The 26,357-nt window shown below is 39.3% G+C and overlaps 1 protein-coding gene and 1 long non-coding RNA gene across 4 annotated transcripts in view; one reads left to right on the plus strand and one right to left on the minus strand.

Annotated features, from left to right (window-relative positions):
• Positions 1–6,612, plus strand: part of LOC121628601 — a 285,114-nt gene extending 278,502 nt beyond the window's left edge. For 2 of the 3 annotated variants that reach the window (XM_041967719.1, XM_041967720.1), the window contains exons 12-15: positions 2,663–2,731; positions 3,466–3,690; positions 4,299–4,523; positions 5,265–6,612. In XM_041967719.1, the coding sequence (XP_041823653.1) occupies positions 2,663–2,731; positions 3,466–3,690; positions 4,299–4,523; positions 5,265–5,510 (765 nt within the window). In that variant the 3' untranslated portion in view covers positions 5,511–6,612. Of the gene's footprint in view, positions 1–352; positions 393–2,539; positions 2,732–3,465; positions 3,691–4,298; positions 4,524–5,264 lie in introns of all 3 variants that reach the window. The other variant, XM_041967721.1, reaches the window with a different exon arrangement.
• Positions 4,831–26,357, minus strand: LOC121628625. The gene is made up of 3 exons (XR_006008203.1): positions 26,273–26,357; positions 16,387–16,395; positions 4,831–4,842 (listed from the first exon to the last, which is right to left on the minus strand). It is a non-coding gene; the product is annotated as an uncharacterized LOC121628625 (long non-coding RNA).

Here is a 26,357-nt window from a genome sequence, read left to right on the forward strand (position 1 = left end):
AGAAAAGATCTATACTTAGAAATGCAGGGGCGGGTCTAGAAATGTTTTGATGAGGGGGCCAAGCACACACCATGGATATGTGTTCAGATCAGCAGAAAACATTGGCTAAATGAAGCTTTCTCCAGCACACCTCTGCCAAACCAATAAACTGTATGAAACAGTTAAAATGTAGTTAGTGACTTAGTAAAAAAGAGTTAAACCTGTGGTACAGGTGTTCCCCTGAACTGTTACCTACCATACTGTAGCCAGAATAGTAACTTTTAGTTCCAGTCTTAAATGTTACTGTTTTAGCTCCGTACCTCAGCAGCCTGAAGCAGCAGAATTATTCTGACAGCTCTCTCATGTTTTTCAGCTACTTTAAGTACAAACATCCAACTGCAAAACAGACTCAGGTGGGTAAATGTTTAACTCAGTACTGCCTCGTGTGTGTGACCCTGAGGTCCTCTGGCACCGGCCTTTTAGTTGTTCCAAGGGTGAGGAACACGTCATGCGGCGAGGCCTCTTTCCATTGTTATGGCCCCTCAACTGTGGAACAGTCTGCCAGAGAACCTCAGGGCTGCATAGACCATTGATGTTTTTCAAAAGAGGCTTAAGACCTACCTTTTTAGCTTAGCTTTTTAACTAAATTTAATTGATCTTAATTTATTTTACATCAATATATTGCACTTTATTTTATTTTCATTTTACTCAATTGTATTACTTCTTATTTATTTATTCATCCTTAGCTGTTCTTTTTTTTTTTTTTTTTTTTTTTTTGGTTTTAGGTTATTTAATCGTTGTTTTAACACCAATGTTTTCCTCATGGGGATCCTCCACGCCTTGGGTTTTGCTTCCTCAGTCTGGGGGTTGTTGCTGCGGTGATCACCCTTGTCTGGGTGGCTGGGGCCCTGTACTGCAGTCTTATGCCTGTGGTGTTGGCCCTGGTCTGCCCTAATTGGGGTTGTTGCCATGGTAGCGCCTCTATATCTATATGTGTGTGCATGCGACTGTATGAGAGATTTTTTTTTTTATGTTATGTAATTCTATTTTGATGTGTGTAAAGGCTTGCTACTTAATTATTTTATTGATATGCATGAATTGAAATGTGCATGATTTTTTTTTTTATCATGTAAAGCACTTTGTGTTTTGGTTTGATTTAAGATATACCTTATAAAGGCAGTCTATGCCTAATGTTACATTCACACCAAATGAAAGTTAAGAAAGATCACCTTACTCCAGCCCATTTATCACCTCTGGTTTGATGGTTACCATAGAAACCATGTATCTTAGTCACATTTCCACCATCAATAATGAGTTGCTTTGTATCTATTATTTATAGTAGTTTTAAGATTTGTTTTTACAATAACTTGAATAAGAAAACTATAAATATGTGGTTTATTTAATGAAGTTGAAAAAAATTATATGGAAATTTACTCTGACATTTTAGTTTTTGCCCCACCAGCCTCGCCTATACTGAGGTGCTTGAGCGTTAGCTCTAATTTACTCGACTATGAACAATCTAGAACAGTCTAGATCAAAATATTTTAGGTTTATGTGAATGGTAGGTCACAAAATTCCCACATCCTGTGCAAATCTCATGGGCAGAGTTAAACTATTGAAACAGACATTTTACAGACAGTTTTTTTTTTTTAATAGCTTACTGGGTATTCCTGCACCTTTCACTCCCAGGGATGTTGAAATAATCTCAGTGCTGATAGGCAGTTGTAACACCGATTATTACATCAAGATATATTTGCATATATTGCATTCCACTTCCGTGAGGTAAAAAATAAATAAATAAAAACAAGATCTTGTCCTCTTTTGTTGTTAAATTTTCTTAAAATGGAATTGGCCCAGATAATTCACTTAATTCACTTTTGGTGTGAATGTAGAATTAGTCTAAAACAGGGGTAGCCAACGTTGGTCCTCGAGGGCACCAATCCGGCAGGTTTGCCAGATTTCCTTGCTCCAGCACACCTGACTCAAATTAAATGGATCCAACAGCCTATAAGGATCTCCACAATGACTTGTTAGTTTAAGTCAGGTGTGTTGAAGCACGGAAATCTGGCAAACCTGCCGGATTGGTGCCCTCGAGGACCGATGTTGGCTACCCCTGGTCTAAAATATCTAAAATGTTCTTTGCCGTATTATGAAAGAAACAAAAGAAAATGTGCACTGTGCTAAAGTGCACATGTGCAAAATGTGCATTTGAATATAGAAAATTTTAAAAGATATTCTATAGAGCAATGTTTTGTTTAGTTTGAAGTACTGGTGGTCTCACATATTCTAGATCTGTTTATGCTTTCTATACAAGCAGTAAAGACACCAAAAATCACTTTAGTACTTGTGTCTGTTAAATGATCAAGCTGAAAAATAAATTACAGATTTAAGATTTTGTTGCATTTAGAAATCTTTGCAGGTGATCTAGAAATCAGTGAGCTACCAGTATTTCAATCAAATAAAGTATGAATGTCATTAAGGGATCAGTTAGTTAAAAATTAGTGATTATTTAATGGTGTTTGAAGGATCAGCTCATTATTTCATGTTCATTTTCCCACAGAGTGGGAATCAAACACAGGAAGAAATGTTTTATGAAGAATTTAACCACTTCAAACACAGACCTGAACCTTCATCTGTCTCAGTGCAGGACAGCAGTCAGCAGCAGGAGATTCTGTGTTTAAAGGTCAACATGTCTGAGCCAGAAAATAGCTCAACACTGACGGCCGACGTCCCAAAGGATCACAACATTCAGGTGAGGAAAGTATCTCCTGTCATCTGATCACATACTTTTGTTTTTCAGTAATACAGGAAGTTAGTTCATATTGAAATACTCAGAGAATCTGATGTTTCTACTGTTCACAGGTTAATGACAGGAAGGTCTAAACTAATTCACACTGCTGCTCATATAGTTTAGTCACATATGAGATTATCTTTTATCACATTTATTTTCTAAGTGTTGTTGTTCAGTAATTTATCTTTATATCGTATTATACGCATTGTGTATGCCAGTGGCTCATTTGGTAAAGTACCAGTACCACACTGGAAAAGTACAAACCACATTTCCAAAAAGCTCAGAGTTTCACCTAACGATCGTTATTCCAGCAACATGAACACATTTAGTTCATCTAAAATGTCTCGATCAGGGACAGGGCTGAGCTTGACATCAAGCTCTGCATGAGTCTGAGTCTGAATCAGATGTGTTGCAGCAGGGAAACTTCTAAAACCTGCAGGTCACCAGCCCTCCAGGACCAGAGGATTGAGGATCCCTGGTCTACATTTTGGTGTTCTGTACCATGCAATAACCCGCTTGTATGAACCTGTTAACTCATGCAAAAATGAAAAAAGTGAAGGTTATTTTGCCAAGTTTAAGCATTTCATTTAAATACTTTTTAATGTGATTAATGACTGTGACCTATATTCATTATTTAATCAGGTGTGAAAGAATCCAGCTCAATACATTTTTTTGTTCAACACATTTTTCCACAGAGTCAAACAAATGACAAGCTGGATTTTCTAATGCCAGTCAATAAAACAAATGAAGAATGCCTTTATGAAGTTATGAACGTCTTCGAGCGGAGACCTGAACCTTCATCTGTCTCAGTGCAGGACAGCAGTCAGCAGCAGGAGATTCTGTGTTTACAGGTCAACATGTCTGAGCCAGAAAATAGCTCAACACTGACGGCCGACGTCCCAAAGGATCACAACATTCAGGTGAGGAAAGTATCTCCTGTCATCTGATCACATACATTTGTTTTTCATTAATACAGGAAGTTAGTTCATATTGAAATACTCAGAGAATCTGATGTTTCTACTGTTCACAGGTTAATGACAGGAAGGTCTAAACTAATTCACACTGCTGCTCATCTAGTTTAGTCACATATGAGATTATCTTTTATCACATTTTGTTTTCCAGCTGTTGTTGTTCAATAATTTATCTTTATATTGTATTATACACATCCTGTATGCCAGTGGCTCATTTGGTAAAGTACCAGTACTTCAAGCTCTGCATGAGTCTGAGTCTGAATCAGATGTGTTGCAGCAGGGAAACTTCTAAAACCTGCAGGTCACCAGCCCTCCAGGGCCAGAGGATTGAGGATCCCTGGGCTACATTTTGGTGTTGTGTACCATGCAATAACCCGCTTGTATGAACCTGTTAATTCATGCAAAAATGAAAACAGTGAAGGTTATTTCGCCAAGTTCAAGCATTTCATTTAAATACTTTTTAATGTAATTAATGACTGTGACCTATATTCATTATTTAATCAGGTGTGAAAGAATCCAGCTCAATACATTTTTTTGTTCAACACATTTTTCCACAGAGTCAAACAAATGACAAGCTGGATTTTCTAATGCCAGCCAATAAAACAAATGAAGAATGCCTTTATGAAGTTATGAACGTCTTCGAGCGGAGACCTGAACCTTCATCTGTCTCAGTGCAGGACAGCAGTCAGCAGCAGGAGATTCTGTGTTTACAGGTCAACATGTCTGAGCCAGAAAATAGCTCAACACTGACGGCCGACGTCCCAAAGGATCACAACATTCAGGTGAGGAAAGTATCTCCTGTCATCTGATCACATACATTTGTTTTTCATTAATACAGGAAGTTAGTTCATATTGAAATACTCAGAGAATCTGATGTTTCTACTGTTCACAGGTTAATGACAGGAAGGTCTAAACTAATTCACACTGCTGCTCATATAGTTTAGTCACATATGAGATTGTCTTTTATCACATTTTGTTTTCCAGCTGTTGTTGTTCAATAAGTTATCTTTATATTGTATTATACACATTCTATATTCCAGTGGCTCATTTGGTAAAGTACCAGTACCACACTGGAAAAGTACAAACCACATTTCCAAAAAGCTCAGAGTTTCTCCTAACGATCGTTATTCCAGCAACATGAACACATTTAGTTCAGACTGATCTGAAATGTCTCGATCAGGGACAGGGCTGAGCTTGACATCGAGCTCTGCATGAGTCTGAGTCTGAATCAGATGTGTTGCAGCAGGGAAACTTCTAAAACCTGCAGGTCACCAGCCGTCCAGGGCCAGAGGATTGAGGATCCCTGGTCTACATTTTGGTGTTCTGTACCATGCAATAACCCGCTTGTATGAACCTGTTAATTCATGCAAAAATGAAAACAGTGAAGGTTATTTCGCCAAGTTCAAGCATTTCATTTAAATACTTTTTAATGTAATTAATGACTGTGACCTATATTCATTATTTAATCAGGTGTGAAAGAATCCAGCTCAATACATTTTTTTGTTCAACACATTTTTCCACAGAGTCAAACAAATGACAAGCTGGATTTTCTAATGCCAGCCTATAAAACAAATGAAGAATGCCTTTATGAAGTTATGAACTTCTTCGAGCGGAGACCTGAACCTTCATCTGTCTCAGTGCAGGACGGCAGACAGCAGCAGCAGGAAGAAAAGAAGAAAGAGTCAAATCCAGATAGCAGCTTAACACAGACCACCAATGATCCAAACCACCTCTATGCTTCTGTCAAGAAGCATAGGGGTCTTGTTTGATTACATGTATTTACTTTTTCTTACACAGGTAAATGACTTAGTTAGAAATTTATTAATAATCTGTTGTTTTAACTCTTCCCCGGAAGCTTTAAACCTCCTGTCCCTGCACCTTGCACGGCTTTGTGTTTCATGATATGATCATTGTTCATGCATGTGTGCTTACTGTCTGTTAGGTTTTGCTTCTAGGTTAGCTTCCTGTTAGATTTACATTTTTAATTTTGTATTATTTCCTCCATCTGTTCTCTGGTTTTTATTTGAGGCTGTCTTTAAGTTCAGGTTAAGTTTCCTGTGTGTTGGTCTTGCTTCAGCTTTTATTTATCAGAGTTTATCCTATTCAGTTGTCTTTATTTCCTGCTCCTGTTAAACCCGGTTCTCAGTTGATGATTGCCACACCTGTCCACACACCCACACACACACACACACACACACGCACACACACACACAGGCTTTTTGCTAAACATATTTTTCTTCTTTTACATTCCGTCCTCAAAAGGTCACGGGCACATGTTTTTTTTTAGAAAATCTTTGTCCATGTGAAAACACTCAGACACAATTGAAATGCTTTCAGGTTCCAAACCAAAATGTGGAGATCTAGCCTCCATCTATGAAACCTTAATGGCCCGTCAGAGGGAGGACAATGTTTGGGCAAAGCATGAAAAATTAACCAGAAATCAGGTTGCCACAAGACCCTCTTTTCATGATTTGACGTCTGTTTAAATAAAGATAAATACTAAAACTACATGTTCTCACTTAGTGGTATGTGTATGTATATAGCTTAGAATTAAAGTGTTTTGTCACTTTAACACACAAACTATAAGGAATGTTTTTATTTTAAAGCTGCAGTTTGTTTAAATGTCAGTAAATGGCATCATAAACTTAAATCTGTTTACTTCAGTTGCTGCTGTTTGTTTTGTACATATTTAACCTAAGCAAGAAAAGTGCTGCTGTGAACTTTGAGTTATTTTATTTAAACCCATCTATATGTGCCTAAGACTATAAAATTATCTACCAGTAAAAAGTGGCTTTTTTTTTTTTTTTTTTTTTTAATCACTATCAAATTCATCATTTTTCAGCTTCTTTTGTTGGCGAGTCATAAAATATGTGCTATATTTGTATTTAATTTCAAATCTCATGTGATGTAACAGCAAAAGTTTTTGTTTGTTTAACTTTGCTTAAAAGATTATGCACAAAAAATCTACCCGTGTAGGTTAATTAACATTAGTGCTAATAAACATTGATTGATTGATTGATTGATTGAAAAAAATTATTTGATCATAATAACAAAATATAGAAACAACAAAAGTAATAAAAAGAAAACCAAAACAGCAAACAGAAAAGGTGAAACAGAGTGGATGGAAGCAGAAGCTGATCTAATCCTACCCTGGTAGGACTAATACAACAGCTTCTTCTGCACCTAAGACACCAAAGAGAAAAACAACATTAAGTTAAAGAATGTAGTTTAGTTTTTTTTTTTTTTTTTCGGTTTGTTTGTTTGTTTGCTTGCTTTTTTAACCAGGAAGTAAAACTGGGATCAGATGTCTTATGGATGAGAGGCCGTGTGGTAATTTCGTTTCAGAGTATTTCTATAGATGACAAGACTTCTGGGCAAGACACACAGAAGACGACCAGCGACAGTGACAGGCGAAACTCATCGCCACCTTTGTGAAACCGAACACACGGGACGTGACAAACAGCAGCAGCGGCAGCAGTGTTGTGCATCGTGCTCTGAGATCGCAAGAATTGTGGTTGCTTTTTGGAGGAAATTTTGACATTTTCAGACAAGTCTGTAATAAAATATGACGGATGAAGAGTTGGAAGATTTTGCACGAATTGACAGAAATGTTGCTGTTTACTGTACAAAAAAGAAAGAAAACCCAGGGTTCATCTAAGTTTTCTTTCTTTGCAAACAGCATTGTGAATTTCATCATTTGGTGGTGGACCTCAAAGCTGATCCAGATAAATCTAGAACCTGCATTTGGACAAATTTACCGTGGCGCCACATGGCCGCCTTTTTATTTACATCTTTATAATCTTTGTGTTAAGTGTCATAAAGTATGGGAAAGTCAGACACAGCTAAAATGATCTGTTCCTCCATGTTGAAAGTGTTTGCAGACTGTGCTGTCTAGCCTGCTGTCATTGGTCAGTAAATAAAGCCCCTCACTGATTGGTTGTAGTGCCATGCGACAGCGACAAAAAAATTACCATTTTTCTATTTTCTTGTAATGCGTCGCAAACCCCGTGTGCACGTCTACATGAACGGGCACAATATTTCACATGCACGAATGTCGCCTGTCGCTTGGCTGGAGGAGGACAGGGATTTTCACCTCACCACGTCAGTTCCATAGAAAATGATGGAGAAGGAGTGACGTCGCCTCCCGTGTGTCTTATCCATTATGGGCTCGACACACGGGAGGCGACCAACAACAGCGGCGGCAGCAGTACCGTGCATTGCACCCTAAAATCGCTTTTCTCTAAGAAATTTGATTGGTTATGATATTGGTGGGGATTTCATATTTTCAAGCCAGTCCCTGACGTGACAAAGTATGCCAGGACGAGAGTCAGAATATTTTGCACGAATTAACAGAAATAATGCTGTTTACTGTATAAAAGAAAGACAACCCTGGGTTCATCCAAGTTTAAAAATAGGAAACAGAGAGGTGTGAGAATGCTGTAACGCGAGACTCGGCGAGACTTGGCAGAATCAACATGGCGCGCTACTGAAAACAAACAAACGCCACAAGCTAACAGAGAAATATTAAAAAATATATATATTCCAAACCACACTAACCCGGTCACTCTGGATCACATCGAAGAAGATCTCATCAGCCCGACGGATTTCATCGAAGAAAGCTTCCAGCGGATCGTAATGGGCAAGTCTAACTCTGCAGCAACGGCCTCAAAAACCGGCTCAAGTTCTAAAAGAGTTCGCCCGGCGGAATCCCCCGAAAGCGACCAGCCCTGTCTCTCCAACCGGCAGCGATACGACGGATATCCTAATCTCCATCGACGGGAAGCTATCCAGCCTCGATGCCCGGCTCTCCCTGCTGGAAGTTCTTCATCGGGAGTTTCAATTTTTAAAGGAAAGTTTGGAATATAGCCAAAAGCAGGTGGAAGCTCTTGCTACAGAGAACAACACCCTCAGAGACTCGGTGAAAACCCTCACCGAAGGAGTAAGCCGACTATCAGTGGAAAATAAAAAAATGAAAGAGTTAGTCCAAGATCTACAGGCTCGTAGCATGAGAGATAACCTAGTTATTTCAGGGATCCCAGAGCAGGTGGAGGAAGATACAGAGGCAGCTGTTAAAAATTCATCAGAACCAACCTTAAACTTCCAGAGGAAAAGGTAAAAGCCATCTCCTTTCATCGGGTTCACCACACAGGGAAAAAAAAACCGGAGGGCATACCCAGACCGATAGTAGCTAAATTTGTTCTCTACAAAGAAAAAGAAGAGGTGAAGCGTTAAGGCAGACAGCTTATTGGGACTGACCTTAGCATGAGCGATCAGTTTCCCAGAGAAATCCTGGAGCGTCGCAAGATCTTGTTCCCCATCAGGAGAAAATTCCTGGATGGAGGAGCCCGCCCTGTCATCTCGGTGGACAAGCTTTACGTCAATGGACAGCTACATCGTGACCGTAACACCACTCCCTGGCTCTACTGACCTCAGATATGTATCCACACTCTGCACACTTTGCACAGGTGTTATAAATGCTAATCAGACTCACTGGGCTTAAGTCACATAGTTTAATGTTTGTTCACAATAGACAATAATACTGCCAGTCTCTAATGTTCACAAAATGGACTTATTTTTTATGGGTTCATTTTCTTTTTTCACCCACTTCCCCCTTTTTTTTGTCATTTTCTTCCCGCTTTATTCTTCTTTTCCTCTCTCTCTGCACTCTTTTTTGTTTTTCTTTTTTTCTAGCTGCCACCTCACGGAACCATATAACACTAATGCTAAGCTGCACAATACATTTAGTAATACCCGCATATATAACCCAACACTCACATTTATTAATTCAAGTACATTTAATAACATTCAACACAGGCACACAACATTACGCATGCATATTCATACACTTACACACACACACACACACACACACATACACATTTATATCAACAAGAAGCATCCAACACTCACTTTTTCACCACAAGCATGACCATACTTAGATTTATCTTGTGGAATGTGCATGGAGCTGGGACCAGAGAGAAGAGATTAAAAGTATTTAATAGATTAAATGATCTGCAGGCAGACATTGTGTTCTTACAGGAGATTCATAAGACAAAAACATCAGTGAATGCCCTCTCTACAACCCAGTTTCCTCATGTTTACTCAGCCTGTTATAACTCCAGACAGAGAGGGGTAGCCATTTTGATAAATAGAAAAGTAACATTCATAGAAATCAGCATTATCACAGATCCAGAAGGGAGATTCATCATAGTAAAATTATCTATTCAAAATATGAAGTTATGCTTAGCTAACTTATATGGACCAAATGTTGACGATCCCTCCTTCTTTCACTCTTTCTTCACATCACTTTCTGAACACACAGATAGCACACTGATCACAGGAGGGGATTTTAACATGGTTCTGGGCTCAGCTGATAGATCTAGTAACACTGTAAATCATCGAAAATGGCAATCCACAAACACTGTAAAACAATATATGGAAGATTTTGGACTTTGCGATATATGGCGGTCTTATCACCCTAATATCATAGAGTACACCTTCTTTTCCCCAGTTCACCATTCATACTCTAAGCTAGATTATTTTCTGGTTAGCAGCTCTTTGGTGAGTGAGATTTGAGATACCCAGATTCACCCCATCACTATCAGCTACCATGCACCAGTTTTCTTTACTTTGAGGAACACGAGAATCACACCACCGACTAAAAGCTGGAGATTTAATACAGCGTTGCTTAAAGATCCCGACTTTATGAGCTACTTCACAATGGAATAGGCTATATACCTAGAAAACAATGACAAACCAGGAGTCCCAGCATGTGTTCTGTGGGAAGCAGGGAAAGCGGTAATGCAAGGCAAAATCATCTCTTTTACATCACATAAAAAAAAGAAAGAAAACTCAAAAATATTAGAATAAGAAATAAGAAATAAATCATTAGAAGATGCCTACTGTGCTTCACCAGATGAACCAACGATGAACCAAATAAGGAAGGCTAGGCAAGGCAAGGCAGTTTATTTGTATAGCACATTTCATGTACAGGACAATTCAAAGTGCTTTACATAAAACAAAGACATTACAGATATTTAGAATAGTAAAAGTCATCAACACATAATCAACACATAATCACAATAAAATAATAAATTACATTAAAATGATTAAAAGCAAGATAAGTTAAAAAAGTTACCGTGCAGATTTCATGCATAGGCGCATGAGAAAAGAAATGTTTTTAACCTGGATTTAAAAATGTCTACATTTGGGGAAAGTTTAATCTCCACTGGCAGTTTGTTCCATTTGTTTGCAGCATAACAGCTAAATGCTGCTTCTCCATGTTTAGTCTGGACTCTGGTCTGGACTAGTTGACCAGAGTCTTTGGATCTAAGAGCTCTGCTAGGTTTATATTCTCTGAACATATCACAGATGTATTCTGGGCCTAAACCATTCTGGGATTTGTAAACAAGCAGAAGGGTTTTAAAATCTATTCTGTGACTGACTGGAAGCCAGTGTAAAGATTTTAAAACTGGTGTGATGTGTTCAGATCTCTTAGTCCTGGTTAAAACTCTAGCAGCAGTGTTGTGAATGAGCTGCAGATGTTTAATGCTCTTTTTAGGAAGTCCTGTTAAAAGACCATTACAGTAATCTAGCCTACTGGAGATGAATGCATGGTTGAGTTTCTCCTGGTCTTTCTGGGAGACTAAACTTTTAATTCTGTTGATGTTTCTGAGCTGGTAAAAAGCTGTCTTAGTGACAGCTTTGATGTGGCTGCTGAAAGTCAGATCTGAGTCTATCAACCCTCCCAGGTTACGAACTTGGTTGGTGATTTTAAGAGCCCGAGTCTCCAGGTGTTTGCCAATGCTGACCCTCTTGTCTTTGCTACCAAACAGAATAATCTCAGTTTTGTCTTCATTTAATTGTAGGAAATTCTCCCTCATCCAGGTGTTTATATGCTCCAGACACTGACACAATGAGTCTATTGGACTGCAGTCATCTGGAGACAGAGACACATAAAGTTGTGTATCATCTGCATAACTTTGATAACTAATGCAGTAGTTCTGTAATATTTTACCCAAAGGGAGCATATACAAGTTGAAAGAAAAGGTCCAAGGACTGACCCCTGGGGGACTCCACAAGTCATGGCCACTTGTTTAGATTCATAGCTGCCGATCATAACAAAATAACTCCGGCCTTCTAAATAGGACCTGAACCAGTTAAGGACCGCTCCAGAAAGTCCAACCCAGTTTTCCAGCCTGTGCAACAGGATTCTGTGATCTACAGTATCAAACGCAGCACTGAGATCCAACAGAACCAGGACTGATACTTGACCAGAATCGGTATTCAGCCTAATGTCATTTAACACTTTGACCAGAGCTGTTTCAGTGCTGTGATGAGGTCGGAAGCCGGACTGAAATTTATCAAGATTTCCACTTTCATTTAAAACGTCATGAAGCTGGTGAAATACAACTTTTTCAATAATCTTGGAGATAAAAGAGAGGTTAGAGACAGGTCTATAGTTGTTCATTATAGAGGCATCTAGAGTCCTTTTCTTTAGGAGTGGCTTAATAGCAGCTATCTTTAGTGACTTGGGAAAAATGCCTGATGCCAGCGAGCTGTTAACTATCAGTAGGAGATCACTTTTTACTGAGGTAAAAACTGTTTTTAAAAAGTCGGATGGTATCATGTCCAGAGTGCATGTTGTTGATTTCAAATGCTAAACTGTTTCTTGTAGGACTTTTAAATTCACCATTTTAAATTGCGACATGACAGCAGAATTGTTTCCAGGTTTTAGACACAGACTAATTTTCTTGTTTGACTGTGTGGAATTAATATTTTGCCTAATTGTTATAATTTTTTGGCTAAAAAAGTTTGCAAATTGGTTGCATTTCTCAGTGGAAAGGAGCTCTGGACTTATCTGTATAGGAGGATTAGTAAGTTTTTCAGTCATAGCAAACAGAGTGCGAGAATTGTTGACATTCCTGTTAATCATTTCAGATAAATGCAGCTCTCTGGCCTTGCACAGCTCATTGTTATAGTTACGCAGGCTTTGTTTGTACAGCTCATAGTAAATTTGAAGTTTATTATTCCGCCATTTCCGCTCAGTTTTTCTGCATTCTCTTTTTAGGCTGGTAACCACAGTGGTGTTTCTCCATGGTGGTTTCTGTTTGCTCAAGTTGCTCTTGATTCTTATCGGTGCAACAGCATCCATTACATTCAAGATTTTCAGATTGAAATGATCCAGGGGTCCATCAACTGACTCTGCACTGGTTGTTGGTAACATAGCTATGGCTATGGCCAAACTTAGCACTTGTTCTTTCATTAATGTACCTCTTCCTAATGGAGAAGCAGGTTGGTTGGACATTCTGAGTGATCAGTAAATCAAACAAAATACAAAAATGGTCAGACAAGGCCAAGTCAGTGACAGCGACAGAAGAAATTTCCACACCCTTTGAAATAACCAGGTCCAGAATGTGACCTCGAATGTGGGTCGGTTCTATTACATGTTGCCACAAACCAAACATGTCCAATATGGAACAAAATTCCTTGACATTACTATCCATCATGTTATCTATGTGAATGTTAAAATCCCCAGTTATGATGAAATGGTTAAAATCAGTAGAGATAACCGACAATAATTCAGAAAATTCATCAATAAAATTTGCACAATGTCCTGGACATCTGTAGATGATTAGAAATAGGATTTTAGGAATGCCCCTTAACATAAACTAAGACATTGAAAAGAAGTAAAATCAGCAAATGAAATCTCTTTACACTGGAATGAATCTTTAAATAAGGCAGCTTCTCCTCCCCCTTTCCTCCCAATTTGACATTTATTCATAAAACTAAAATGAGGGGGTGCTGTTTCATTAAGAACTGTAGCACTTGTGTCTTCTGTTAACCATGTTTCTGTCAGAAAAAGAAAATCTAAACTGTGAGAAATGATGAAGTCACTAACAGTGACTTGTTGGACAGAGATCTAACATTTAGTACAGCTAGCTTTATGAAGTTTACACTGGTCTCTGTTGTATTCTGAGTTATACAAGGTACAGTTAACAGATTAGATCGATTCACCCCACAAGCTGATCGTGTTCAATTCCTTATTTTACTAACTAACACAGGAATCCTACTGGGTCCAGGCTTGATCTCAGAACAGCTGTCAGTAGTAGCAAAACTACAGCAAGGACCCTGAACACATCATGGCATGATATCCTTGTTGTGAATTCTGCTGCTCTGGGACTCTCCAGCACCTCCTCCCGTGCCCTGCTCGGTCAGTACAGATGATCTAATAGGAGGATGAGGAGGGGGAGCCCTGTATTTCTTGGTAGATGGCGGTCGCTGGGGTTCAGACCTGGATAGAGACATCCTTTTAAGACCTTGGGTGATGTGGAGAAGAGGGTCTGGTGAGGGGGGAGAGCTGGGAGTTGATCGCTTCTCTGCTGTGTCCTTCGCTCTTATCTGTACACTCATGTTTGGGTTTGCCGTCCCAACAGCATGACGCAAGTGTGCACCAAATAATCTGCATCCAGTTAGATTTGGATGCACACCATCAGGTCTGAATCGCTTCTTACAGTTCCAAAAGATATTGAAGTTATCAATGAACTTTATCCCATGGGTGATACATGCGTTTGATAACCATGTGTTCAGGCCAAGAAGTCTACTGAAAAGTTCAATTCCTTTACCTGCTGTAGGAATGGGTCCTGAAATGTAAACATGGTGTGCTCCCAATTGACACAGTCTCTCCAACAGCAGAGAAAAGTCTTTTTTCAGGATCTTAGAGCCAATTTTCCTCCTCAGAATATCAAAAGACCCTGTGTGGACAATAATCTTCATACCATCTGGATGTGAAGACAGAATGGTCGACAACATCTCTGTCAGTTCCCTGACTGATGTATCAAAAAGTGTTAAATTTTCCGTCTTTCCGTCCATCCTCACATGCTGTGTTACAGAGTCCCCAATCAGAATTGTGTCTATTTGTTTTTGTGTGGAGGCGCCGATAGTTTCTCTAGTCCTCCTGTTTGTGGAATTCTGGCCTCTCCTCCTGGTCTGGTTAGCCCTGGGCTGAGTTTTAGGGCTATTTCTTGAATTTTGATATATCCGTGCATTACATTCATCATCTTTCATTTTAATATGACTCAACACATCATATTTATTATGCAGTCAGACTTCAGGTGGTGGAGTGAGTGCTGGAGCTTTAAATTTCCTGCTGGATTTACCTCTGCGACGAACAACATCAGACCAGGTTCTGGCCGGGGTTGATGACTTTGGCATCTCTGGCAGCAGTGGGACCCACCACCATCTCATGGCTCCTTCCAGTTTTTAATTGCATTATAAATAGCCCATACTCATGCACACACAACTCAGGCTGGGGGGCAGGGGGGCAGGGGTCTTCCTACGCCCTCGTGTCCTGGGATGCACACTCGTGGGCTGCGGGGGGTGGAGGTTCGGTGCCTGCCTGGAGTCCTGTGTGGGGTGCTACTGGGCGCCGTTTGCCCTGGGGGCTGCCCTCAGTGCCGCATCGGGGGGCTGGTGAGACCTCAGGGAGAATGTATGTGGTTGTGTGGGTGTGTGTATGTCGAGAGGGTCGGGTCTGGGGCCCACCAGACCCTACAATCCCTGGGCTGCCCCTGGTGGGGGTGGGGAGGGGAGGGGGGTGAATGGGTAAGGGTTGGGGTAAAGAGGGGTTTTTTTGGGGAGGACCTGCGGACATGTTCTTGTCCCTGGGGTGTCTAGCCTTGGTGTTGGGTTGGCGTGGCCCACGGTGGTTTTGCCTGGGGCAGTCGGTCCCCGTCGGGTTCCTGGGTGGGGCTCTGCTGGGGGGAATGGGTGGCCCTTGGGCCTGTGGGGTGCCTGCCCTCCGTGCAGGCCGCACCGCAGCGCCCAGCGCCCACTGGGCCTGCTTGCCATCGCCCTAGGCTGCCCGGTGCCCCTGCCCCATCATGCCGGGGGTTCCGGTCTGGGGGCCCCTCTGCTCTGGTCCGGGTGGGCCGCTGCTCTGTCTGCTTTGGCTGTCCCGGGCTTGGTGCTCTGTGGACCTGCTTGGCCTTTGGGGCCTCGGGCTCCCCCCGTCCCCCGCTGATGCTTCAGGGTGCGGCGTGATTGCTGCCCCCTTGCGGGTACACATTTCCTCCTTGTTGCATGGCCACACATGCATGTTAACACGTGCATGCTCACAAACGTGCTCGTCTCTCCATCCGCTTCTCACTCGATGTAGCTGATGTTTGTGTGTTGGTACGTTTATCTGCAGGTACGTTTGATGACTATTGTAATTTTTCATATCATCATCATCCTATTTTCCTTTTGGTATCATGTAGTACTGTGGTAGTTTATATTGTTTTTTTTGCGATATGTTCTGGACAGCATAGACAACTGTTATTTCCACATTTTAATCCTGTCCTTTTCTCCCTTTTTTTTTTTTTTTCTCTCTTCCTCTATCTCCCTGTCAGGTTCGGCACTGACATATAATGACTAAAGAAAATAAGATTACAATAAAAATAATAAAAATATCAAGGGCAGCCATGTATATAACATGTCTCCCTTGGTAGAGCAAATCTGTCAAGCAAGATATGGCACACAGACCACCGTTCTGTATGTTAGGATGCTGGACAGGACAGGGTAAAAAAAAAAAAAAAAAAAGGAAACAGCATCGTGAAAATCATCATTTAAGGCTGATCCAGATAAATCCAAAACCTACGTTTGGACTAATTCACTCTGGCGCCACGCTGCTGTCTTTTATTCTGCTAAAACTATCCATTCTTCCATGTTAAAAGTGTTTGCAGAATGCGCTGTCTACCCTGCTCTCATTGGTCAGTCCATGAAGCCCCTTGCTGGTTGGCTGTAGTGCCAGGCGACAGCGACAAAAATTGAACATTTTCCTATTTTCTTGTGTCGCGTCGCAAGCATCGTGTATGGAAAGTATGGCAAGCCAAAAGGTTCAACAAACGTCCTAATTTCGCGCGATAGCATGTAAAAAACACGCGTTTGTTTGGGAAAAACGTGCGTAAAAGGCGTGCACTCCCGTTTCCCAGTGTCTTTGAACGCGCATAAATTACGTGCAACCCCGTTTCCTGGTGTCTTTGAACACACGTAAAAAGCGTCCATCCCCGTTGCCTTTTGCACCGTGCTATCACGTAAAAACGTGCAATGGCGTTCTGTGTTTAAATTATGATATTGAATCTCACAGTTCCCACCCTGAAGTTTTTGCTTTTTTTGAAAGGTATGTAGTCTAAACTCAGTCTAAACCCTATCAAGGCCAGTCTAGACTCTGTGTATGCCTAATCTAAACACAGTGTAAACCCTGTCTTTAGAAAGAAGAAACTGAAAAAGACAATTGAAGTGTAGACTGAAACAAATGTTATGAAATACTGGTTACAGTATTGTAATTTCTCTTTAATGTTTTTATAGATTCGAGGAGGGCCTGAAAACTCTTGGCGTTTTGGAGGCAATGCAAAAGCATCCAAACATCTTCAGGCCTATGCAACAAACCTGTGCCACACACTGCACATGGAATTGAGCGGCTATTCATGATCCATCTCTCTGAGACAGGAAGCAACAAGAGAATGGCAGAGGAATGTGTTTTTTTGCTTTCTGGAGAGACTACCTGCTGGATGTTGAAGGTAAAAACTAGAAATACGAATCTACCTAGTGTATGTGCCACTGCAATAATTGTTATGATTCCATCAACATTTAATAATTGTCTATTATTTGTGCTGTCTCTGAATTATATTTGGTTTAATTTTCCCTTCCATTATGTGTGACAGAACAAGACACACAAAAGCTGGGAAAAATCCTAACTTTTGCAACAGGTGCGAGCGTTGTGCCTCCAATTGGCTTATCTTCTAATCCATCAATTGAATTCCTTTACATCTCTGAGAATTCCATGAGCAGCATACGCCATCTTCCTTTGGCAAATACGTGCATTAACTGTGTGAAACTGCAGACAGTAAATAGCTATGAAATCTTCAAGAATAACATGGACTTTGCTTTAGCAAATACCCAAGGATTTGGTAGAGTGTAATATTGTGCCAATATGTTTTGAACTAACATGTTTCATATTGGTACTTAAAGGAAATGTTATGCAATATTGACTTTTTTTTAAACTTGCTCCCATGTTATAATGATCTCACCTAAAACTTACTTGGAGGTGTGTTTTGTTTCATTCATGCCTGTTTGAGTAATCCTGTAGTCTCTGTCCCCTCCCCCTCCCCACCCACACCCCCCACCCCCTCCTACCTCCCTTCTACCCCCACCCTTACCCCCCTCCTATTTCCTTACTACCCACCACTCTCTCCCTACCCCCCCTGCTGATTTTTTCACCTGCTACTGTATCCTACCAGTAAAGTATTCATTGAAAATGTTTTGTTTTAGATGTTTATTCATAAAAAACTGTTTTCAAAGGTTGCAAAAACTGCTGTTGTTCTAAAGGTGACCAAGACAAAAATATGATCAAAAGCTGAAGACCATTTAACAGTTAATTGTTTTAATATTTCTGAACATTTTCAAACGCAATTGAATGTTTTTAATTGCATTTTTAAATAAATTTTCACAATTGTAAAAATTGTTTTTGTTTATGTAAGACAGCACATTTAAATGGAAACTTTTCTACAAAAAATAAAAAGTAAAACAAACATTTCCAGAATTGAAGCATTCAGTTCATTCTGCCCGCACCTGTCATTTTTTCTTTGTTCTTTGTCGTTGACTTTTAAAATTTACCAGGCTTAAAAATAAATCTGTGTCATGGTTACCATCATCATACATGGTTAACCATCTTTTGAATTTATATGAGTTTATATATATAAAAATAAATACAAAAATATATTTGGTAAAGTGAAAAGGCTTTAAATGCTTTATTGCTAATTACACTAAGGGTTTTGTAAAGGCATGCTTTCTCTCTAATTGCTGAATAGACAACGGTTCTAGTGAAGGCTGCTGATAAACAGTTCTTGTGGATCAGCGATCATTCAGTCTTGTCTGCCAGAGCAAAAACTTCAGGGTGGGAACTGTGAGATTCATTATCATAATTTAAACACAGAACGCCATTGCACGTTTTTATGTGATAGCGCGATGCAAAAGGCAAAGGGGATGGACGCTTTTAACGTGTGTTCAAAGACACCAGGAAACGGGGTCGCATGTAATTTATGCGCGTTCAAAACGGGACGCACGTAATTTAAGCGCTTTCAAAGACATTGGGAAAAGGGAGTGCACGCTTTTTACGCACGTTATTCCCAAACAAACGTGCGTTTTTTTACGTGCTATCGCGTGGAAATTAGGACGTTTTTTTAACCTATTGGCTTGTCATAGAAAAGCCGTTTTAGCCAAAAACGTTCGTCCACAGTATGGCAAGCCAAAGTGGTCAAAATTCGCCACTTTATTGGCACGTTTGTAATAAAACGGCGTTAAATACGGCGTTTTGTGGTAAATAAAAAAAGGCGTTAAAAGCTTCGTTTTATGTGGCAAAAAAATAGGCAGTTTCTTAAAGCTTCGGTAAACGCAGAAAAATACGACGTTTTTGGTGGTCATTAAACGCCACTTTTTGCGGCGTTCAATGAACGCGCATAAAAAGCACCGTTTTGTTGTATTATAATTATCCCAGCCCCTTTTTTGTACAGCCAGTAAAATTAAACCGTGATCATCCAATCAGTAAAGAATAAGAGCAGACCACTCCAGTTCTGCTGAAGGATTGTCTGCATTGATCCAGTAACCATGTGGTCTGCTTGTGTGCTTACATCTAAAGTCATATTCAAATGCACTGCCAGGATATAGATTCAGATATTGATCAAATCTGATTTATCTTTTCTAAAGAAAAAGAAAGAAAGAAAGAAAGAAAGAAAGAGAATTCTTTCTTCACAGATGTTGACATACATACACTATTGTCTGAAACCACACTGAGCACCAACCTATTGATTGCAATGAGACAGACTAAATTAATAACGTCTATATTTAATATTATAGATAATAAAGTGTATTTTCTACTATATTTACTATAGTATATTGTACTTAAAGAAGAACAGCATAAAATATAATATAAAACCTTATTAATCCCACAACAGGTAAATTTGTGTGTTACTATAACTCAACTACAGAAAAGAGGGAGAAAAGCAGATTAAAAAAAAATAAAAAAATACAAATATTAAATATATACATAGATGCTTGTACATAGAACGCCATTTACTGTGGTATATAGTTTTCATTCTATTGCATTTGTATTTAATATTTATATATTTTTTTATGCGCGTTTATTGAAAAACGTCGTATTTTTCGGCGTTTACCGAAGCTTTAAGAAACGACGCCGTTTTTGCCACATAAAACAACGCTTTTAACGCCTTTTTTTTTTTTTTACCACAAAACGGCGTATTTAACGCCGTTTTATTACAAACGCGCCAATAAAGTGGCGAATTTTGACCACTTTGTCTTGCCATACTGTGGACGAACGTTTTTAGCTAAAACGGCTTTTCTATGACAAGCCAATAGGTTAAAAAAACGTCCTAATTTCCACGCGATAGCATGTAAAAAACGCACGTTTGTTTGGGAAAAACGTGCGTAAAAAGCATGCACTCCCTTTTCCCAGTGTCTTTGAACGCGCATAAATTACATGCGACCCCATTTCCTGGTGTCTTTGAACACACGTTAAAAGCGTCCATCCCCGTTGCCTTTTGCATTGCACTATCACGTAAAAAAGTGCAATGGCGTTCTGTGTTTAAATTATGATAATGAATCTCACAGTTCCCACCCTGAAGTTTTTGCTCTGGCAGACAAGACTGAATGATCGCTGATCCACAAGAACTGTTTATCAGCAGCCTTCACTAGAACCGTTGTCTATTCAGCAATTAGAGAGAAAGCATGCCTTTACAAAACCCTTAGTGTAATTAGTAATAAAGCATTTAAAGCCTTTTCACTTTACCAAATATATTTTTGTATTTATTTTTATATATATAAACTAATTATAAATTCAAAAGATGGTTAACCATGTATGATGATGGTAACCATGACACAGATTTATTTTTAAGCCTGGTAAATTTTAAAAGTCAACGACAAAGAACAAAGAAAAAATGACAGGTGCGGGCAGAATGAACTGAATGCTTCAATTCTGGAAATGTTTGTTTTACTTTTTATTTTTTGTAGAAAAGTTTCCATTTAAATGTGCTGTCTTACATAAACAAAAACAATTTTTACAATTGTGAAAATTTATTTAAAAACACAATTAAAAACATTCAATTGTGTTTGAAAATGTTCAGAAATATTAAAACAATTAACTGTTAAATGGTCTTCAGCTTTTGATCATGTTTTTGTCTTGGTCACCTTTAGAACAGCAGCAGTTTTTGCAACCTTTGAAAACAGTTTTTTATGAATAAACATCTAAAACAAAACATTTTCAATGAATACTTTACTGGTAGGATACAGTAGCAGGTCGGGAAAAGCGAAAGAAAGTGGACAATTGCAGTAATCAAGTGACTGTGGATATTAGCAGAATGACGTTATCAGCTTATTTATTGAAATGACAATAAATATCAATATTCCAAATGTTTTTTCATCCTGGCCTTATTGTTCAAAATTACCTGCCGGGGACATAAATAAGTGTTTATTCCTACAATTTCGTTGAGAGACCTGAAAGAATGTACACCGAAAAAAACAAAACAAAAACAAAACTACGAACCATATATTAGATACTATGAAAATAAAGTGTACATTTGCTACTAGAAAAATTATCAAAACAAAGCTAAAGTCACAATCTCTCTTAAAATATAGCAGTTTCCACTGAAAACAGAAGGGACGTCCCCCATGTGTTTTGTTAATGACGGGATGCTGCCATCTGCTGGTTATTTTCGGAATAACAGCTCCTCATTTCTGCAACCTGACCCCACGATTGTCAATGAAATGGCTTAACCCAGAGTCCTCAGCCAATGGGAGCAATTCAGCAAAGATTCACCACAAATTAACACGTTTTCTAAGTTAAGGCACTCTGAGCGCGTTCTGAACGCCCATTAGAGGGTTGTATTGGAAGTCTGAGGTGTGTGAAGAGAAATGTGATGTGGTGCTCCTGTGCTGCTGACCATCATCTCAGACACGCAACCGTTCAGTCTCACAAACTGTGGTCTCTATGTTAGGTGGTCTTAAATCCAGCTGGTGGTGAAGGCATCAACCTGGAATTCATGGAACTTCTCATATAACCGGGCAGGCTGGTTTGTGTTGAAAGCACATGAGAAATAAAAGAAACAATAATTCTCATTATGCTGCCTGATTTGTCCCGATGAGAGTGGGCTCTCTGAAGCAGGTAGATGATGGCATCTTCAACCCTATGCGTACAGAAAGTTGTTCACTTACAATTAGGGCAAGCCAAGAACAATTTCTCAGGGATTTTCATGATGTGAGTTGTTTGGGGAGCTGTATGGAGCTAAATTGGGGCTGTAATGTTTGTTCATGTGAAAAAAATATCTGAAAATGAAAAAATGTAAGTTGAAAATTAAAACTCGTGTTTTTACTGAGAACTTTGAAATACAAGGAATTAAATTCAAAATAAAATTAAAATTGATCAAATATTTGCATCAATTTGAATTTCTGTGGGATTTCTTTTGTATTCTTTTTAAAAATGAACTTTTATTATAGATTTTCATTATTATATACTTTTATAAAGTTTGATAGATGTTTTTCTTTTAGTTTCAGTCCCATCCTGTCTGATTTCTAGCTTGTATTGTTCTTACTCTCAGATATAAGTCACATTGAAGAAAAGCGTCGGCCAAATGACTGTAGAATAGAATAGAATAGAATAGAATAGCCAAGCTAGATTTTGGCTCAAACTTATTTGCAGCCTGGGGAACCGCGGATCATTGTGGTCAGGCTGGAGTCAGGCAGAAGCGGTTAGCCTAACTGCAGTCATCCATTGTCATGGATGCTACCTTGGGGTCACCTGCCACTATATAAATGAAGAAATGGAGCTAGCAAGTGTTCTGCTGGGTGGACGCCACTTCAAGCAGTCTCACACAGTCGAGAATTTAAGGGATGCCATGAACTCACAGTTGACTACATGGGGATTAAGGCATGAAGTCCACTGTCTCATCACGGACAAAGCCTCGAACATGCAGTTAATGGCAAAACTAATTGGACTGAGAAATGTGTCGTACTTTGCGCAAAGTCTGAATCTGGTTGTCAAAAAGACACTGGAAAAAACAAAGTCTTTGACAGACATAAGGACCAAGGCGAGAAGAGTTGCAACATATTTAAGATCCAGCGTCAAGGCCAAAAAGAACCTGGTTGAAATACAGCAACAACTCCAGAAGCCAACACATAAACTAATTCAAGAGATCGACACCCGGGTGGAACTCCACCTTTTCCATGCTGCAGAGTCTTCATGAACACTGTGAACCAGTTGGAGCTGCGGTCACGTCTCTGGCCACTGATGTCGCTCCCCTCTCATGTCTTGAAAACGAAACCATTGGTGAGTGCCTAGAGGTTCTTAGAACATTCAACTTGGTGATGATAGAACTGTCTTCAGAGAAGACGATGTCAGCGTCAAAAGTTACTGCGATCATTCGAATGGAGCAGCATAAGCTTGGTACAAAATTAAGTCTACTACAAAATTCAACAGCAATTGCACGGACACAACACTTGCAACACCTTTTACACACAAGATGCCATGTTGAAAATATCCATGTTCTGGCAACGGCAGCTAAACTGGATCCCCGATTCAAGACAATTGCGATGAAGAGACCAACTCTGTTCTCATCACAAGCAGCAAAAATACCTGTAAAACCCGATTAATGATGAACATAATGTTACATGTGGAACAATATTACTTTTTTTTTACAGTGTCACATCTTGATGATATAATTTCTGTAAAAACAAACACTGATCTGTTTCTGTTTGTGTGTTTAATATGAAAACCCAGATTCTCCTCAGAGACCCAGAATAGAAATCTCAGGTGATGTGAAGGACCTGAAGGAGAAGGAGTCTGTCACTATAACCTGCTCAGCTTTCACTCCCTGTCCACACTCCCCTCCTGAACTCACCTGGAATCTCCAACAAGACTCTCACAGACAAACAGAGGAAAACACAGATGGAACCTTTACAACTAAAATCCAGCAGAACATCACTCTGTCACACACACATGATGGATACACCATCACATGTTCTGCCAGATATCCTGTGGATGAAGGAAAACATGTGAACACATCAGAGACAGAAGAGACTCTCAGTGTTTCATGTAAGTGATCCTGTCAGCACATCATGGTTCAGCTGCTTCTGATCAATAAAGTTCATGTGTGTCACATTTTCCTCAGATGCTCCTAAAGACACCTCAGCATCCATCAGTCCATCAGGTTTGGTGTGAGCAGGTAGCTGGGTGAAGCTGAGCTGCTCCAGCAGAGCCAAGCCTCCCGTCAGCAGCTTCACCTGGTTCAAGATCAGCACAGAGGGACCCGTTAATGTGTCTGAGGGACCGGTTCACAGCTTCAATGCAACGGATGGAGGAGTTTATTACTGTGTGGCTGCAAATGAACTGGGAAACCAGAAGTCCCAAGAAATCTGTCTTAATATTAAAGATAAACAGTTAATTTACTGCAGTCTCAGTCATGGCTGTTTCAGTTTTGTTGAACAGAGGAACCCGTTAATGTGTCTGAGGGACGGTTTACACAGTTAACATCACCAACATGGCAGATATAGAAAGTTACTTCTGTGTGGCTGCAAATATTCTCGGGATTCAGACGTCATCATGGTTTCATTTGAAAAATGCAGAACTGAACTGATTCAAATCATGTTGTAGTTTTTCTTTTCTAATTATTTTTACATATTTAGGTTTTGTTATCATGTAAGTCATTAATTCAAAGTAGATTAAAAGATCCAACTATAACTGTTTAGTTAATTATTCTGAGGTGTGAGAACTCAGTCATGTAAAAACATCTGAAAACATTTCAGCTGAGTCAGTTTAACTTTTGATGTTTCATGTTACACATTTAATTCAGTTTATGAAGAATTTCTTTACTAGTTTAGTTTGTGGTTTATTACATCAGAGTTTAATCAGGACATCAGTTTAGATTTGACTTGTCTGCAATCAGTAGGAATTAAAGTTAATGATGTTTTGAAGTAGAACATTTTCCACTAAGGAGAAGGTGACTCTGTCTCTTTACAGACATTCAGGAGTTTGGGGCTGTTGTCTACGTTACAGTGAAGATCCTGCTAATTGTAATGCTCTACAGTACAACCGCCATCTTTGAATGGTGAGACAAACTGTTCTATGATATGAGACTTTGCAGCTGGAAACCAGTTGGTCTCTTTTAAATGTCAGAGTTTAACATCTGTCTCATGTCTTTTTCTTCCAGCTGGATTAGATCAAGATTCTCCAACAAACCAGAGAAGGTAAGCTGCATATATAAACATGTATAAAGCTCTTGTTGGGAAACAGTTTGAGCTGCAATAAATTCCCTGCAGAGCACCAACACCTCTCTGTGCTGTTTCATTTCCACAGGACGTAGAAGAAGCAGATTATGTCAGCAGGGTGATCCACATTCAAGCTTCATGAGCCACAAAGAAGACGAGGAAGATGTCAAGTTCTCTGTTAGAGGAAGGATTTCTATTCTGTCTTCTTTATTTCTGCCTGAACATGTGTTATGTGGTGAAATATGATATTTAAATCATTCTGAGAAGTTATCTGTATTGTTCAGCTACACTGTGTGACCACAACATCATATAATGACAACAGGTGTGTTTGTATCACAACATGTCATAGATTCCCTTTACATGTCAGAGCTGATTGTTGGAAAATAACTTTGACTCTCTTTTGTTATATGGTCTCATTCAGACTAGTTTTTATTATATTTATCTGAGTAAATTATCTTCTGATGGTCTGACATCATCCATCTTTGTCTCTGATGTACATATACAAATATTAAACATATGCAGGACTATATATAACATCTGTTTTCAGTGCTATGCTGTTCATCAGCTACATGTGTGAAAACATAGTTATGGTTTTAAATGTCAGTATTGTTTTAAATGTAACATATAGAATGATTTATTATTGTGTCTATAACAGATTAATAAGTCACCTGATGATGCCACACATTTGTGAAATCTTCTTTTACAGGATATGAGCAGTAGTAATGAAGATTAATTGTATAATATCTCATGTGATATCTGATGTTTTGCTGCTGCTGTAGGTTGTTATTAGCAGCAGGTGGCAGTAAGGGACCGTCTCTAAAGTGTCTTGTGGATGCTTCTGTGGTGCTGCCATAAAGGATCCTCTTGTTGATTTTATCTGATGTATGATGCACTCTTTATCTGTGAGCTGTAACTTCCTGGTTTGAATAAATAACTTTGAAGAACATCTTTATTCTTATAAAACAAGCAGAAGTTTTATTTCAACTTGTGGTTTTATCCAAGAACAGGACTCTGCCAAAATGCATCATTTGTGTTAAAATACTAGGTCATGAAAGCATAAAATCAATCATGGATTCAGTACAGGGAGGGCCAGGGGGTCCATGGCTTTTTAGTAGTTGCATGAAAGGGCTCTTCCAGGAAGATGAGGTTGGAAACCACTGTTTTAAACTATGCTGACAACATTTATATGCATGCTTCATCATTGTTACAAAATGTCTACAAGAACTCCCCTTTTTTAAAAACCAAGTTGAAATGATGAATGTCTTTTTATCAGAAGTCCATAAACTCCTCAGATCTTTGCAGCT

Source organism: Melanotaenia boesemani, chromosome 18, assembly GCF_017639745.1.
Source record: "Melanotaenia boesemani isolate fMelBoe1 chromosome 18, fMelBoe1.pri, whole genome shotgun sequence".
NCBI classification, from domain to species: Eukaryota; Metazoa; Chordata; class Actinopteri; order Atheriniformes; family Melanotaeniidae; genus Melanotaenia; species Melanotaenia boesemani.